This window comes from Erpetoichthys calabaricus, chromosome 9 (assembly GCF_900747795.2).
Source record: "Erpetoichthys calabaricus chromosome 9, fErpCal1.3, whole genome shotgun sequence".
NCBI lineage: Eukaryota > Metazoa > Chordata > Cladistia > Polypteriformes > Polypteridae > Erpetoichthys > Erpetoichthys calabaricus.
The window spans coordinates 195,140,653-195,159,433 of NC_041402.2; the positions used below are offsets into that span (position 1 = coordinate 195,140,653).

The 18,781-nt window shown below is 46.9% G+C and overlaps 1 protein-coding gene and 1 pseudogene across 1 annotated transcript in view; both read left to right on the forward strand.

The window, feature by feature from the left end:
- Positions 1-1,631, forward strand: part of abca2 (ATP-binding cassette, sub-family A (ABC1), member 2) — a 61,009-nt gene extending 59,378 nt beyond the window's left edge. The window contains exon 49 of the mRNA XM_051932331.1: positions 518-1,631. Coding sequence (XP_051788291.1) covers positions 518-553 — 36 coding nt within the window. The 3' untranslated portion in view covers positions 554-1,631. The remainder of the gene's footprint in view (positions 1-517) is intronic.
- A 1,463-nt stretch (positions 1,632-3,094) lies between these two features.
- Positions 3,095-18,781, forward strand: part of LOC114657034 (chloride intracellular channel protein 4-like) — a 30,136-nt pseudogene continuing 14,449 nt past the window's right edge.

The following is an 18,781-nucleotide window of genomic DNA, read 5'->3' on the forward strand; positions in this document are numbered from 1 at the left end:
TAAGCAGAGAGGGTTGAAGGAGGTTAGCTGAGAGGATGGCAAAATGAAGGAGTGCAGGCTGAGTGTGGGAGAGGTGGCATCGTGGTGTGGCGTGGTAACGTGGTGGGGATGAAAGGTCCTTGGCTTATAGGATCATTGTGAATATGAGAAAGAGAAGAGCATGGAAAAGTGGGGATGACGATGAAATTTAAGGGCACAGAGAAGATGCTGAGTGTAGGAGAGGAAGGATGAACGTCCAGAGGGTCTGTGTGGCAGAGCTCAGGGGATTTAAGAAAGGGAAGAAGAGTATGATAAGTGATGAAGACAGTGAACGACAACAGCTTTGAGTAGCGCTTGAAGACAATGGAGGATGCCATTCCCTGAGTGTAGACGGTGCATGTGATGACCTCACAGAGATTTCCTTCTGACCGCCCAGCCTTCCCCTCCTCTCCTTCCATACGACCCTTAGCTCGTCTCACTTGGCGTGAGGTGGCACTCCCATGGCTCTCATCCGTAACGCTTTCCTTTCTTTTCCCAGGCCCAGCTGTCCTTCAACACCGACACATTGTGCTGAGATGCCTACCCGACTCAGACGACACCGCACAGATTTCCTGGGATCGTTAAGTGCCCAGGGGAAGCGAGGGAGTGGAGCCCGACGGATGATGGTGGCTGACGCGTTGGGCCCTCGGCTTCCTTATCTTGCACCTTGCTGGTTAACGGCTTGGAAGAGTCACCTGTAAGCCACCCCCCAGCAACTTGGTGAGCCCATCAAGACCCTTTCATTTGATTTGTGTTTAACTGTCTCTGCTACACCTGCCCTGTTCAGAGCCCGGTGAGGGTGGCAGTCGATGCCCATGTGGATCGGATGCTGCCTGCCATTTACCAGCATGTATGTGGACTCTGCTTTGGTCCCTCCGTCGAGCGGTACGCCAGGCCAGGCTCCGCCTGAAGGATTTGATTTTTTTGTGGACACCGATGGCACCGCCGGGCAGCCCGTTCTCGTGGGCGGCCTTCCCAGCATGTTGCACCCAGGACCCACCCAGCTGACAGAGGACGCCAGCCCAGCAATTTCAAATGGTGAATGTTCTTGGCGCGGGCTGGATGGGGTGAGGCCTGACCGGATCGTTGATTTTTCTCTTTTCCGCCTCACCCGCCGCTCCTCGTCTGGATGTCTAGAAGGTTCCTGGCGAGGATGACGAGTGCCGATCACTTTCTGTCTTTTCTTACAATGAGACTGCTGGCTGGATTGTATAGGTTTTTTGGGGTTGGGGGGGGGGGGGGGTGTTATTGGCATCCATGCCTGTGTGTGTTAACAGCGGGCACTGGCCCGACTCCGCTGGCAGCGGTCAGTTTGTGGGGGCGACCGGGCAGAGAAGCACGCCTGACGTATCTGTGGTACTGTGTACACTGTAATAAGATGTAAATGTGTGAAAATGCAAAGCAAGACAAAACAAAGCATTATTTTCAAGTCCTGGATCTCTATTTTCATTGCAGATGTACGTACGGATTTGTAACACTATTTTGTTGTAAATTATTTGCCAGCTTCACTGTAACGTCTCATCCGGCTGCTGTAGTCTTGAGAATCTGCCTGACTTTCTACTTGTAGAACTGCAGTGTAAGGCCCGGCTTGTAAATAAAGTTTTGAAGCTGCAGCCCCAAACTGGCATTTCTTTGGACTGGCATTGTGGGGCACAGAAGAGATGTGGGACTCCAGGTATTTCTGCGAGAAGAGAATAGACCAGCAGGATGATGCCAACCTGGGGCTAAAGGTGATGAGGGGCAGAACGGGTTCAAAGCCACACAACAATCAGAGAGAGACCGAGGGAACATGAGACCACCAAGGGGGTGAGTGGGGGGGGGCGGGGGGACCGCAAGTCAAGGATGCAAAGGGAGATCGAAAAACTGAAACAATGCCGAGAACGGTGGTCTGCTTGTCTTAAGTCTCTGTTTATCGAACTGAGGAACGCTACGCTATTGGTCAAGGGGTCTGGCAGTGACACAAACGCTGCAAAATGTGCGGCTTCAGTTTTTGTGCTGGGTGGCAGTTCACCTGTGATTGTGCAGAGTGGTCAGATACCAATCAATTCAGTGCAAAGAGCTTCAGTAGCAGAAAAACGTTCACTTCATCACAAAAGCCCACTGTCACTTCTGTTGGCCCTGGCACAAAATGATCAGCTAAAAGTGTCCTGCAAGTGCACGCCAGACCCGTCTCCCCCTGATGAGTCCGCTACTGAATGGCGTTGCCAGCAGTGCCAGTGCGTGTGAGTGCAGTGAGGTGCAGACTTTAGACGATGACCTCAAGGTAAGAAGGGTTCTGACACCTCAGCCTGTCCAGGAGCTCAGATCTGTGAGGAGATCAACCAGGACACCATCCGTCATCTCATTGGGACATGCAAGCACGTGGGGTGGGTGTTGGGGCGGCACACAAACTACTGAGTACCATGGAGTTGCTGCAATGAACTTTCGGCCAAATGGTCTCGCCTGCCCGCTGTATCATTCTTTCCCTTTGACTTCAGCTCTCTGTCGGTTGATCATTTTCATTTCTATCAGATGAGGTGGCCGCCATCCTGGCAACACATCACCAGTCCAGACCAGTAGAGATACCCAGCAGGAGTGTTCCTGTCATTTCCTTGAGCAGTTTCTTTTAGAATGAGCAGCAGCCCCACAATAATAATAATAATAATAATTCATTTATACAATGACCCCTGCTGGACATGACTTTCAAGACCTCATCACCTAATGACTACTCGCATGTAGACAGTGGTGAGCTGCATATTCTGAATCCTGAGAGAACAGATGCCAGCCAGCCTGGTGATGCCCTCAGGGCCGTCACCAGCCAGGCTGTAAGCTAGCAGCTGCCTGTCTCTCCGTGACTCTGGCCAGCGCCTTTGTCCACTCCACTGCCTGGCCGCGTCACCTGAGCAGCGCTGACTCTGCCATGCACCATGCCGTGGCATTTCTGAGGGTGCCTAATGGAGTGCAGTTCAACCGCAGCGGACGCATGAGGGCTGCTTGGAGCAACAGAACATTCCACCACGTAGAGGAGGAAGCACAAAACAGAAACACAGAAGATGGGGGACGGGTTCAGCAAGTCTGATGGCAGTGGAATTCGCTCCTGCGGCAGCGGGCGTGGCACCCTGCCTGTCTTTTAAACTGCACCTGCCGCTCCAGTCGCAAGTCGGAGACGGACTCGGCTGCTGCTCTTGTGGGACTAAGACGCCTCTGCTGCCAGGATGGCCGAAGCCTCCAAGATTGAACTGTTTGTCAAGGTGAGCTGGTTGGGGGGACGTTTTGGCAAAGCCCCTGCACCCTGAGGTCCTGCGCAGCGCCAGGCCCCGCCCTAGAGGGACAGCCCAAGGGGCGCTGGATTAAGAGGGGTCTATAATGCCGAGGGGTCTGTCCAGTTCCTTATGACCTTCTTTTTAATTTTCCTCCCATGTTTGCTTATTTTTAAATTTCTAATTAAATTTCATACGTTGAATGCTGGGAGGGCACAGCAGGCCCTCAGGATATTTGGGGGCCTCCGATTGTTCAGCACTGAAACTAGTGGGGACTGCTGGGGTACAGGTCTCTAAGGCGGGGGGGCGGGGGTCCTTTAATTACCTTTGATTTATGGTGGGGGGGGGGTGTGAACTGACGAATGACTCTGATTGGAGGAGATCCTAGCTTGGCTTTTCCCTTTGCTTCATGGACAGTTTGTGGCCTCGTGACACCCACTGGGTCTCCACGACCCTTTCTGTCACCAGTCCACCTCCCATGAGCTGCACAGGATCATCCGCAGGAGTGGCAGGCCGCAGAGACGGGCCTCTGGTGCTGGCCGCACTGACTCATTCTGTAAAAGTGAAACAATGTCATTTAGGAAAGGGCTTCTGGGCTGACAAGGCAGACCTGTTTTCCACATTTGTGTGCATTCAGCATTTCAGTGACGTGATTGTCATCTTTGTCAGATGAGTGAGTCTTTAGGCTGGGCTCGCTTCACACTGTCACAGTGACAAAGTTGAATGTGACACAGGCAAGACATGACAGGTCTGATTCTGTTATGAGCTGAGCAGGCCACCACCATGCCTCTGCACACAGAGCACCCCATTCTGTCACATGACGGGTCCTCTTCTTTCACGGCAGATCTACATGTGTTGCCACTAGTTGACGTGACAGATCTGCCTATGCTATGAATGGACACATCCCTAACTCTGGGGACAGGACATGAGTCCATCAGTTCATCAGGACACACATGCCATAAGGGAGAAGAAACCCTGATGTGCCACCCTGATTTGACCACACCAAGGCCTCCCTCATAGAGGGGTGGTAAGGGATTAAGGCAAGGCACGGGTGGGCTGGGCCTTCACATTAGAGACTTTGGGCAGGCACCCTTATCAGCAGAAGGGTGATGATGGGTGAACAAGTGTTGACCACCCTGTGGCTTGCTTTTTCTTTTCTTTTTTTTTTCTGCAGGCAAGTGAAGATGGCAAGAGCATCGGGAACTGCCCGTTCAGCCAGCGCCTCTTCATGATTCTCTGGCTAAAGGGGGTCAACTTCACGCTGACCACAGTGGACATGAAAAGGTGAGACACGATTGATGGGCACAGGAAACCTCTGGGGAGCAGGTGGGCCGTCACTCCATAGGGAGGGTGGCAGTGGGGAAAGGCAGGCACAGATGGTGAAGGCCACCCGAAAGGGTACAAGTGACAAAGAGCATGCGGGACAGAACCAGAAGAGAGAAAGTGAAGGCTCAAAGTAAAGTGTCTGATGATGGGAGAGCGGGGCTTACCTAAGGATGACCTCAGGTCCTGGCTGAGGGGATCTGCAAATACAAAAACGAGCACACAGTGAATGGAAACCACAGGCTGTTCGCTTAGGCATGAAACTCCTTCCATGATGAATGTCATTCCAAGACACATATGAGGCTCACGCATTGCTGTCTCAGCTCAGTGCTTCGTGTTTTCTATATTTATATATTGTGACAAGGAAGGACACCAGACATTGCAAAGGTTTGGGGCAGCCACCCGGAAAATAATAGTAATGTGAACAGAACTGAATTCCAGAGGAAGGGAGTGGGGCTTTATAGGAAGTCCGGGGGAAGTGATGTCGTCCTCGGGGCCGGGACTGGAAGTGATGTCATTCTCGGGGGCCGGATGTGATGTCGTCCTCGGGGCCGGACGTGATGTTGTCTTCGGGGATGGGACCGGAAGTGATGTCGTCCTCGGGGATGGGACCGGAAGTGGCGTGTCCCGAGTCAAGGCAGTGGCTCCTGGTGGGATTTCCCAGGAAAGGTCTGCAGGAGACTTAGAAAGAGCGTCAGTGCACCCCGCCACCCCCTGGGCCGATGTGTTATCATTATTCTCCAAGCCCTTCAGCTGTCTCCTATTCACACGTGTGTGACAATATATAGCGCCTCTCATAGCAGCTACAAGGCATGGCAGAAGAAAATAGCTAAGCAGTGGTTTCCAAAAGAGCCCCCCCCCCTTTACCCCACCTGATTTTGCCAACACTTTTAACGTCTCTTCATTGTTTAGTGAGGCACCACTTTATCATTCTCTTATTCTGACAAATTCTGAAATGCCCGTTTCCACATCGTGAAATGCTTTGGTCTCTCTTGCCTTCGCCCTTTCCTTTACTCCTTTACATTAAATCGCTTACAGTTATTCACTTCATCCAAAGCGACTTGTAAAAGAGTAGACGTCGTTCTGGGGGACTGCTGATTTATTACTCTGTTAACACTCGCGTCTAATTCTGTAAATTCCATAAATGCCAACGGGGAGCGGCGCCTTTGGTGCCATATTGACCGGTCAGCTCATTTGTAAGAAGCAGACGAGTGACAGCGGCAGGGACGCCTTTAACATTCAATATCACCTACCTGTGTCTGCACGGCTCATTGAAATCTTCAGCATTCAAACACAACAAAGGGAGGAAAAAGTAGAAGACGTGGGAGCTTTTCAAGCCACAGCACAAATCTTTGTGAATTTCTTAGAAATATTTTTAGCTCTGCAAGCTAAACAATGAAGGCAATTAAAAGTAATTGGTTGCCATGGCACATCACATGATATCAACATTGCAGAGCACAGAGAAAAGGAAGAAAGTAAAGAAAGGCATCGGCACGTGAAGAGCGGCCATCGCATTTGTGCACACTGAGATGAAGATGCTCCAACAAGCACAAGGTCGATTGAACCGCTGTAACCGCCGCCGTCGAGGACCGCATGCCAATGAGTAAGCAGGACTGACTAGTGAATGAGAGCGGGGCGGTGGGGTGGTGGTCTTCAACTCAGAAGCTCAAGCTTCACTGTCGAGCATGGAAGAATTTTCTAGAATTCTTCAGCAAAATTGCACCTTTTTGGCATTGTGAGCAGGTGACTGGGTGCCATCTGAATCATACAATACGAGTAAGCTGAAATGTTTCTGCCAGGACAGTTCTGATCCTGCTGTTGTTCAGTTTGCGTCTCCATTCCTAATTTTGCGATCTCCGTTCTCCTTTCTCAGCCATCAATACAAACAATGTGGGCTGCAATTGTAAAAATAATCTTCTGTTTGGGTGCCCCCATATCCCATGCAAGAGAGATTCTAAATGTGAACAAAGGGTTGAAAATGAAAAAGATTTAAAAAAAAAAAACTGAATAATTCCTTATAATTAATCTGATCAGTTAGTTATTTTGTCATATTGGGTTCTTTAGCGGCCTTATTTTCCCCGTTATATTCTTTATTTTGTAGAATAGGACCAAAATGCCTCAAATGCCAAACACTTAGCCCTCTGCGCTCAGATCCACTTCTTCAGTTCAGCACCCTCCTCGCCCCTTCCCTTCTTTACCCCTGTAACCTCAAGCAGTTAGACGGAGTGAAAGAACAGGCCTGCACTTTGAACTGTGGAAGATCTCGACCAGACATTGTTCTCCTCTCTTCCTAAATGAATCTTAGCCTGGACAGGTCTATTAATTTTGTACATTTAAGACTAGGGGGCTCTGTCTCCCATGCGGATGCCCATGCGCTAGCCACTTCACGGCTCTGCCGCTCACGTATGGGGAAGCGGATGTACAGTTTTAAACAGATTGTTACATATGCATAATAGAACTATTTTACATTACAGTGAGTAATTAATCATAGTTAAAAATAGTAAAACATAAAAAATTGAAAGAAAATTATGTTTCATGTTGCATTCGAGGTATTCTTTGCGTTGCACGTTTTTGTTCTGTTCGGCTTTGAAATTAACACGCAAATACTTTTTAAACATACACTTTTACTGTAAAACTTCAGTAAAAACAATTTTCTGAATTAACTTTTCGTCTATCGCAGCGAAAGGCAATCTTTTTCGAGTTGCGGCGCAAGTCCAAAAATTTTCTTTCACGGCGCACCTGAGGGACTGCCCATAAATAAAGTCGTGACGACACAATCTATGGACAATCGCCAATAAAAACAGTTAATTTTACAAGTTTGAAAGACATTTTATTAATAAAGGAATCAAAGGATAAATCTTAAATTTAATTAATGTGAACGTTGAGATTGTTTTTCAGCAAATATTTGCTCCGCCTTCTTCTATCCGTACAGTGAGCGAGATCTTCTAACAACGAGACTTTTTAAGTCTCACGAGATGTGTTTTTAACACCGCTGGTGGTGATATTATGATGAATGGTGAACAGCGAAAATTTTAACTTGCATTCAAAATAAATACATTCGTTTATTCAACAATCTGATTAACCGTTATCTGTTTTTCCAACATAAAATATATTTTTTTAAACATTATCTTTTTAATCAACCAAAAGTTCAAAAACACTAGCAATTTTAAATATTTTACAAAAGTTTTGGCGGTGCCCCTAGAAAATTCCACTGTGCACTAGTGCGCCGGTTGCCCGACAGTGGTCTATCGCATTGAATTTTGATTCCGTGTTTGGACTTACATCGTGACAACGCAAAATATAACTGCCCGTGAGTGAATTTCGTTTCTTTCACTCTATTAAATAAATCGACTCTTTTGAATGTTTGTCCCTGTGATTTGTTAATTGTCATAGCAAAAGTTATTCTAACGGGAAACTGTGAACATTTTAATACGAATGGCATATCACAATCTCCTGTGGTGTCTCCTGTTAGATGGACTTCATTACCTTTCTTGTTGCCTGTTAAAATTTTACATGTCAGAATTGTTCGACCAATTTTGATACAACTCATCTTGTCGTATTGCATAGCCCGTCACTCAGACATCAATTATGCAATAACGTTACGATACGTCCTTTTTTCAACCGTAATTCGGACGGTGGAAGAACCGACGGTGTTAACGCTTATTCTTCATGATATTGTAAGTTGATCTTCTGCACCATCACCACCAACGGTTTCAGCAGAGTCTATTGATACGCATTTAAACAATTTGATTTGTGAACGAGTCAGTAGCCGAGAGTCAGTCCGGCGATTCTCGTTCGTTTGATTTGTGAATGAGTCGTTACGAGTGGCACAATTCTCACTCACTTGCGATTCTGAAACGCAACGTCTTATTTTATAACCTGCCTCCTGCAGGTTCGGGCCAAGGCTGGGAACCGAGTCCTGAGGCAGCAGCTCATACATGAAGAACTGCTTCAGGCCCTTTGTTTTCTCAGACATTTTTATTTCTGCCATGTGAAGAAAGCAAAGGAAAAGTGCAAATCATACTACGCCTGTCAACACGGAGGGGCAGGCCATTAGTGGGACACTTCCTGGTGGGCCACTCAACGGAGTGAGCAAGTGAGCAAGCGAGACGGAAAGAGGTGTGTGAGCGGATTGGTCCATGCTCCTGTCCAATCACACGACCCCACTAATCCCTGGGCCTCTCCCGACCCTGACCTAACCGTAATACGCAGATGACAGGGAAAAAGACAGGGGGATGTGTAGCTGAAAAAATAAGAAATCACTAGGACAAGTGGCAGAAGACGTGTAAGAAAGTTAGCAATTTTATGAGCGAGGGACTCAAAGTGGGCACTCAAACCGCCTCTCCTTGAAGCCCACTTAGGATGGCACTCAGGCCAAGGCAGTCCATCGGAACACACAAATTATCAGAAACCAGTAACGGCACACTGCACGTTATACACTTGACTTGAGCGTTCCTAGTTCTCTGTACGTTTATCATTTATTTTCTCAGAGGTTGATGTGTTTGCTCCTTCCTGAGCGGCTCTTCTGTTCTCCACCCTAGCAGCCCGCTTCTTCTCTTCTTTCTTCGGCATCTTTTCGTGTTAAAACTGACAAAGTCAGAGTTGTGTTGCGATGACTTAGTACGTGTTCTTTAATTTGTCACTTAAGTCTTCACTCTGCCTCACGAATGATTCAAGATATGAAGAGGTAGGGGAAGAGACAGCGAAGGTGGTAGGGATGAGAACGGCGCCCGTACGCATGCGCCACCCTGCTGGCTACTGCACTACAATAAAAATCAAATAAAAATATAAAAAGGGATAATCTTGGAGGTCAATCATCACCTCGAAAGCAGACACTAGAGGTCACATAGTATACGTGTACTAAATTTCAGGTCAATGCTTCAAACAGTTTGCGGGCGACAGGTGATTTAAAATCCTGGACACCCACGCTAGCGTATTTTATATATAAAGATGTAAAGCGATTTCTTAAGCAGCAGAGTAGGCTGTAAGTTTAAGTTTTAAACAAGAAGACGCCAGTCTCACAAATCCTCTCTCTGATATTTTTGCTTTACTTCCCGTTTCAAGGGGCCACAGATCTCAACAGTTTTTCACCGCTTCATTTCCTTCCACTGCGGTGGGTTGGCACCCTGCCTTGTGCCCTGTGTTGGCTGGGATCGGCTCCAGCAGACCCCCGTGACCCTGTGTTCGGATTCAGCGGGTTGGATACTGGATGGATGGATTTTCCTTCCAGTCATGTGTGCAGGGTTAGGGTTAGCATGAAGCAGTGTGAACACCAGGGGTCGCTGTTGCCCCGTTAGACCCAACAGCCAGATGCTGACACCGGGTAAAAGCACTATGAAGTATTCTTTTTATTCCCTCTGCGGTGCCTCCAAAGCACCCCAGCCACAGCAAATACAAATAAATCAAAACAGAAACACAATACTTTTCCTCCTCTCCTCTCCTCCCAGCAGCTCTGTCACACTCCCTCCCAACTCCGGCTCGCCTGCTGGGTTCCCATCCATCCTTTAAATAGTCCTTGACCCGGAAGTGCTTCTGTCCTTCTGACCACGTGACTGGTTGGCACTTCCGGGTCTAAGACAGAACAGGGGATTTCTTCAGCCAGAAGTACTTCGGGGCTCCCGTCCTCATGATTACCTCATACTTCCGGGGTATACCGAAAGAATATGTCCACAGGTCCTTTGACAGCTCCTCCTAGTGGCACCCACGGCACCCAGCAGGGTTCTGTGTCCGAACTCCATTTCCCATAGTGCCCTGCGGGAATCTGGGGGTACCACTGCACTCCAGGGAAGCTGCCATCTAGCACCTTGGGGGAAGCAGTGTTTTGGCGTCCCGGCCGGGTTGAGCTGCCGGCCGTCCATCACACCAGCAAGATGCGGACAGAAGTTTAGTTGTGAATGAGAAACTTCAGAAATGTGACAAAATGAGAGAAGGAGATGTAGTCCATCTGTCGCTCGTTTGTTCAGCTGATAGCTAAGCCGTCCCAGTATCTCATCCAGACATGTCTTAAAGGCCGTCTTGATATCCGCTGTGATACGTGTCTGCCGGGTCTGCTTTGGGGATGAGTCCCCACTGTCTATTGGTCAATCGAAATAAGTATGGAGAATGTTATTTTTAGTTAACATCTTGCTCTCTTTCATCAAGTACCTGCGACGGCTGCCGTCATCATGTCATCGGAGGTGACATCCAGGTAGGGCCACAAGTTTAATGCGCTTTCATCCACTGGTGAATAAACAACAACCAGTTCCATCTAGCGTAATTTACCTGAACTCTAGATATTTCCTAGTGGTAGGACTGACTGCTGGGTTTTCGACTTTGCTCTGTTTCTTTTTGTCTCGCCCCCCTGTTAGTTTTGACTTTACGTTTTTTTTGCCTCTTGTCTGCTCTTAAGGAGGTCTTGCCTTGCGTTGATCATCTGCTGGTTTATTTCAGCCTCCCGACAGTCCTTGGACATGTTACAGTGTCACTAACGCTGACTTCCTCCATGGGCCTTTAATGACCTCTTAGGCACGGCGGTCAGCAGTGTGTCTGTCTGCGCAGAGAGAGTCGACCTCGTCATCGAGAAGTTTACTTACCTCGGCAGTGACATTCATGTGACTCTGGTGACTCTTCCTGTGAAGTCAGTAGATGGATTGGGGGAGCATGGGGTCATGAGGTCACTGGAAAGGGGTGTGTGGCGTAAAAGGACGAAGGTCCAAGTCTTTTGAGTCCTGGTGCTTCCTGTTTGCGAAACATGGACACCATCCAGTGACCTGAGATGAAGACTGGACTCCCTTCATGTGGGTCTCTTTGGAGAAGCCTTGGGGTCCCGCTGGTTTGACTTTGTGTTGCTCACGGATTCCCGAATGAGGCACATGACCTGCACTGTGAGGGAGCGTCAGTTACGGCACTGCGGCCACGTGGTGTGATTACCAGAGGGTGGTCCGGCTCGCAGGATCCTAATTGTTGGGGACCCAAATAGCTGGACCAGGCCAAGGGGACGCCCACGTTATACCTGGCTGTGGCAGATGGAAGGTCATTTCCGAAGGTTGGGACTGGACCGAGTGGCTGTCTGAGGGGTTGCCAACTGGGATCCCAAGCTGTTTTATTGTGTGGTGGAGGGTCTCAGGAATGCTGATCTGCTCAGGTCCTCAGAGCTCTTAGAAAAGAGGAAATAAACAATTTGAGAAATGTCTGCTATTGCACAATGAGAGCAGCAACACGCCATGGAATTAAAGAAATGGGTTTAATTAACAACAAGAATTGGTGCCTAATTAAGCAACTGCTTGGAGTTTGAGGCCCTGACTTAGTTGGTCTTCTGTTGGCTCATTCACTTCTCACTTCTTTTCTGTTGGGTGACATTTAAGGAAAGAAATGAAGCAATTCAGGGGAACAAATCTTAAAAAACAAGTCAATTAAAATGAAAGAAAAAGGAGTTAATTAGCAGCAAAAACAGGTCACCAATTAAGAAAAGGGTTAAAATGAAAATCTGCAGCCATTGAGGCCCTCCAGGACAGGAGTTGGTGACCCCTGTAATAGATAGATATGTGACCAGGATGTCAAAAAAACACAAATAAGAACAAAAGGAAATGCAGTGTGTAGGATTTAGATAGACGTGAAAGGCACTATATTAGATAGATAGATAGATAGATAGATAGATAGATAGATAGATAGATAGATAGATAGATAGATAGATAGATGTGAAAGGCACCATATAATAAATAGGCAATATGAAAGGGGCTATATGGAAAGTGTTAAAGGCACTATATAATAAATAGATAGATAGATGTGAAAGGCACTATATAATAGATAGATAGATAGATAGATAGATAGATAGATAGATAGATAGATAGATAGATAGATAGATAGATAGATAGATGTGAAAGGCACCATATAATAAATAGGCAATATGAAAGGGGCTATATGGAAAGTGTTAAAGGCACTATATAATAAATAGATAGATGTGAAAGGCACTATATAATAGATAGATAGATAGATAGATAGATAGATAGATAGATAGATAGATAGATAGATGTGAAAGGCAGTCCCCATCCCAGTGAGGTGCTCTACAGCCGTACTGCTGTCAGTATAAAGGAGCCCCCATCATTTCTGCTTTGTACTTTTGTGCCTTGAAGTCCCCCGCTGTTGTGTCACAGAAAGGCGATGTGTAGCTTTGTTCATAATGGCACTCAGTTTTGTCTTCATTTTCTCCTCCACTACGACATCCCAGGGGTCCAGAGTGTGTCCCATAACTGTGCCTGCCCTTTAAAATTAGCTTGTTAACTCGGTGGTCCTCACCTGATGTGATGTTACCAGCCCAGCACACCACACTGGCCATCACAAACTTGTAGAAGATGTGAAGAATGTCTCTACTTGGATTAAAAGAATGCAGTCTTCTAAGAAAAAGAAAGATCCTGCCTCTGCCCTTTCTTTTCTAGTTCCTTTATGTTAACCTGCCAACCTGTCACTGGTGTGGACCACCCAAGTACTTGTTGGAGTGCCCCACCTTTACATCCACTCTTTGAATGGTGACCGGACACAGAGGCTATGTGTTGTAGTGAAAGCCATTATTAACCAGTTCCGTGGTTTTGCTGATGTTAAGTTACAATTGTTTCCTTGCTGGACTCGTCTCCTGTCTCAGCCCCCTTATGAATACACAGGCCATAAGTTCAGAAGTGCCCTGAACTGCTGTTATACAGCTTTTGTAGTTGGAGGTGTACAGCACAGTGAGCGTAGATGACAGGACCGTTCCTTGCAGTGCTCCAGTGTTGCTCACACAGTCCTTGCATCCTCCACTCCAGCCTTATATGTAATAACGTGGCGTCTTGCTGCTGTTAGAGGCCCTGTCACTAAGTCTCAAGGTAAGGTCCATGTTGATTGACCAGTCATACCTGCTGAGTGCTGCGAGGACTTGCACGTTGGTTAATCATGCAGGTAGGAATTTTTGTGCCGTGCCTCCCAGACTCACACGTGAACACACTCCCTCCTCAAGTATGAAAACAACGTTCAGGTCCTTCCCCTGCATTTTTTTTCGGCCCGTTTCGATCCTGAGTTTCCCTGTGGAAGCGGGCGCGAGAATGACGGAGAAACAGGCGTGACTGACGTAAGCAACTCGAATGTTCCTCCCGCCTTTCCCCAAATCTCGCGACAGCTCCCTCGTTTGAGCGCCGAATGACTCCAGTAGCAGTCGATATTAGACTGTCGAAGTCACGTACTTTTTAGAAAAACTTTTTTTTTGAGATTTGAGATTGCATCGCCGGTGATTGTGTTTGCTCTTCATGACTCAGGCGAGTAGGTGAGCGAGCGGTTTTAATTGTAGGCTGGGTGGGAGCTCACGGCCGAGGGAAGACCGAGAGCAGACGGGGAAACGGGCGCACCTTCTGCGGGGCTCCGCCCATGTCGACACCGCAGCCCGTATGTCAGGCCACGCGAACGCCGGAGAGAATGTGGAAACACCTCCTGGCAACGCGCCGACGATAAATAAACGTATGAAACTGATTGGTGTAAAAACCTGCGGCCGTGAGCTTGAAAACCACAAATCCACTAACCCTTTTCCAAATTTCACTTTCAGGCAGCACACAAAATAATCAAATACACGGTGAATTACAGGGAAGCTCATTTAAAAGAGGCTACTCAAGTAAACATGAATTGGCATTAGAGTTTCACACGAGGACAGTGTGCCCATGGCCAGCATAAACCGTACTAATAGAACAACTGTAGGTATGAAGAACATGATATTCAGATCCTGATGATGTGGGGTCTGATCGTCCTGCTGACTCAGTGAGCACGAGGAGGGCACTTCACTGGCCTGCTGATAATAAATTAATAACAGTCTTTATTTATACAGCACATTTTCATACAAATTATGTCACTCAAAGTGCTTTACAGGATGAAGAAAGAGGAAAAAAAAAGACCAAATAAAACTGGGCAATACTAATTAACATAGAATAAAAGTAAGGTCTGATGGCCAGGAGGACAGAAAAACCAAAAAAAAAAAAAAAAAACTCCAGACAGCTGAAGAAAAAAAAAATCTGCCGGGGTTCCAGGCTACGAGTCCCCCTCTACACATTCTACCTAACATCAGCGATCTCCACTTGGCTCCACAGGGAAGCATTTGATGATGATGGTCATGTGGACCTCTGGCCTTCAATCCATCTATGGAGGGACATCATGGTCCTTTGATCAGGTGGTGGTGGTGCAGATCACCAGCACAGAAAACCGGAAAAGAACAGCAGAGAAAGTAGGGGTAGGTATGGATTGTGGAGCCACCATGAATGACAATGATAATCCAATGAATATACAGAATATCAGGGTTACGCTAATGAAGCTTTGACAAAGCCAAGTTAAAATAATGGAGTTTTTAACAGTTTTTTAAAGTGCTCCACCATATTAGCCTGGCGAATTTCTATCAGTAGACTCGTATTGCAATTGAACTTAAAAAAGACAAAAATAATGGCGACCGCAGTCAACAACATCAAAATAAAAATCAGCTGATGAGGAAATAGAATGTGTTCAGGAATTTACTTTCCTAGGCTCAAACATCGACCGGGGCGGAGAACTTTGCTCAGAGGTAAAAAGAAGGATAGCGCTCGGCCGAAGTACAATGCTGAACATGGAAAAAATTTGGAAAAGCAGAGATATCAGCCTCGCCACTAAATGCAGGCTAGTCCGTGCAATTGTTTTTTCAGTGACCATGTATGGATGTGAAAGTTGGACCCTGAAAAAAGCCGACAGAAGGAAGATCGACGGTTTTGAACTTTGGTTCTGGAGAAAGCGACTCCGCATTCCATGGATAGCGAGAGTAACGAACAAAGAAGTGCTAGAGCGCATAAAGCCGGATATCTCGTTAGACGGGGCAGGCCCGGCCTTAGGCATAGGCGAAGTAGGCGACTGCCTAGGGCCCCGGCGTCTGGGGGGCCCCGGATCGACTCCTTGGTCTAATTTTCACGCATTTCACAGAGCTTCCAGGGGGGCTCCTGGACCCCCCTTTCGCCTAGGGCCCCATAATACCTAAGACCGGGCCTGGACGGGGAAATCACTAGACTCATTTTCGGCCATATAATGCGATCAAATTTACTAGAAAAATCGGTCATGCTAGGGATGGTAAGCGGCAAAAGAAGACCCGGCCGCCAGCGGACTCGTTGGCTTAACACCATCAAAGCAGACACGGGCATGAACATAACACAGCTCAAAGAAGCTGTGCAAGATCGAAAAGCGTGGAGAGAGCTAGCTTATAGAATCACAGAAGGTCGGAAACGACTGAATGGATGACACACACACACACACACAAATTTGAGGTGCATCACAGTAGAAGGCCCTGCAGTGGGCTGGTGCCCTGCCCGGGGTTTGTTCCTGCCTTGTGCCCTGTGTTGGCTGGGATTGGCTCCAGCAGACCCCCGTGTTAGGATGTAGCGGGATGGAAAATGACTGACTGACAGCAGAAGGCCGCCTGCCTCACCACTTCTTTTAGGTTTAGCTCTTGGGATTCTAAGCAGACTCTCATTTGAAGATGTAAGGTTACGATTTGGAGTGTGAGGTGAGAGGCATTCAGAGATATAAGATGGAGTGTGATTATTGAAAGCTTTGTAAACCATACACAGGATTTTAAAGTCAATTCTAAATGACACAGGTCGCCAGTGTAGTGACATCAGACCTGGAGAGATGTGCTCGGATTTTCTTTTCCTAGTTAAGATTCTGGCAGCTGCATTGTGCACTCATTGCAATCGATTAATGTCTTTGTCTTAAGGCTTGGCACTTACCTCCAAAGCCCGTGTCTCTCACTCATGCCAGGTAGTCAAACTGCTGATCGTGAAATGTTTTCACGCCGCCTGTCACATTAAGAGTGCATCTCACCTTGTCACTTTTAATACCTCTACAAAACGCAGGGTCAGTGGCACTTGAACACCAAGGACAGCAGTCGTCCTCTCCCTGCAACTTAAAGACGTTGGAGGTTGAATTTTGGTCTCGTTTCTCCTCATCAGCGTTCACTAGTAATGATTCTTTACTTTAACTGTTCAAAAAATAACAGAAAAGATCGATGGTGCACTCTTAAAAGATTGTCTTTCTTGACTCATATCATATACCTTATTTTTTCATTTTTAGCTTGTTGATTTCTCCCCTTTAATTGCTGAAGCCTTTGGAAAGGGCAGGTGCCCGAGGTTAAGGCAGGCCTGGATGTTGCTGACACAAATACACATATTACGTTCATTGTCCGTTCCTTCACATGTGTTATGTTTTAGATTTTTATTGATTTTAATTTAAAGCAGATAACATTCCATACAGTCAAGTCAAATTTAACAAATCAACGCAAAATTTGACCCCCACCCAATATGTGTATGTTTAGTGGCTGTTTATTACCATATTACATGTAAAGGCAGGTAGCCCCTCATAACTTGTGTCGATATCAAAGAATAGGTTTGTGTGTGTACAGGTCTGTAGGATCGTTATTGCCATGTATACAGAATACAATGAAATCAAAATGCTGCTACTATCCATTAGTGATTGTTTCAATCTTCACTTAAACTTTATGGCTTCTTTGCCTAAATAGTTTTAGAACATATTTGTTATAAAGGCATACAAATAAACGATAGGTAAATTATGAGGAGCAAAAATGACTATGATTGATGCTGTTTTAACTGACTGACTGGCAGCCATGTATTCCATTTCTAATGAGTTTTGTCTCCTGAAGTCTTTATAGGGGCGGCACGGTGGTGCAGTGGGTAGCGCTGCTGCCTCCCAGTTGGGAGACCTGGGGACCTTTGTTCACTTCCCGGGTCCTCACTGCGTGGAGTTTGCATGTTCTCCCCGTGTCTGCGTGGGTTTCCTCCGGGCGCTCCGGTTTCCTCCCACAGTCCAAAGACATGCAGGTTAGGTGGATTGGCGATTCTAAATTAGCCCTAGTGTGTGCTTGGTGTGTTTGTGTGTGTCCTGTGGTGGGTTGGCACCCTGCCTGGGATTGGTTCCTGCCTTGTGCCCTGTGTTGGCTGGGATTGGCTCCGGCAGACCCCCGTGACCCTGTGTTCGGATTCAACGGGTTGGAAAATGGATGGATGGAAGTCTTTATAGCCCAGTAGCCACAGCAGGTGAATACCTAAGCTCATATCTTCTCGACTTTAATTGTAATGACAATGTCTGCTCTCTTGATTCACTCCACTTCTCTCCCTTTAATGGCAGTGTGTATTTTATTGTGAATGCCACATCGTGTACCAGATCCTGATATGTCTTCTTGAGGGAAATCCCCTGAAAGACAGAAGACAGAAATTGGTGTCTCAGAACATAGGTGTTATACCCACATATCTGATCAAGACAGTGCTGAACATTTTGAACCCAATATTTTTACAATGTATCACATGCACTCTCAATTTTGTGCTCTTCCCTTATACGCCATGGCAAAGAGGTCAAGACGTTATTTTCTAACCCGCTCAATGCAGACCAGGTCTACGGGGTTGGGAGAGGCCTATCTGAGCTAGCACAGGCACAAGACTGGAACAGACCCCGGACGGTTATTCGTTCACCCGAGACACCAAACACATGCTAGGGCCAATTTGGTTTTGCCAATTCACCTAACCTGTATGTCTTTTGGACTGATGAGGAAATCAGAGCACCCGGAGTGAACCCAAGCAGACTCAGGAAGAACATATAAACTCCATGAGGGGAGGACCAGGGACGCAAACCCTGGTCTCTTTATGGCGAGGCAGCGGTACTACCACTACACCTCTGTACTGCCCTGACCAGGAGGTGCAAACTGTCATTAGGTGGTGGGACATACAAAAGAGAAGATGCGAGTCAAAAGGCTTCTGTAATACCATTAGAAAGACGGAAAAGCACTGTGTGGCTCAGGGTGCACATACTTCACAAGGGCCATAAAAGACCCTTAGAACTCAAGTATTACACAGGGGTCCCAAAATCTTGACCACAGCATCTGTGTTCAGTTACTGAACACAATAAAGTAACATATACATAGGAATACAGAATATCCATCCATTAACTTACTGAATTTGTTTTATTCAATTTAGTGTTGCTGGAGCTTATCCCAGCAGCACAAGTCACTGGGCAGGACCCAACCCAAGACAATGGCTCAGGTCACATATGTTGTACGTTTTTGCTAAAATTGGACAGGATTTGGTAAAAGTGAAGCATAGCAGTTATACATACACTGCCTGGACAAAAAAAAAGTCACCACCAAAAAAAAAGGTCACACACTCTAATATTTCGTTGGACCGCCT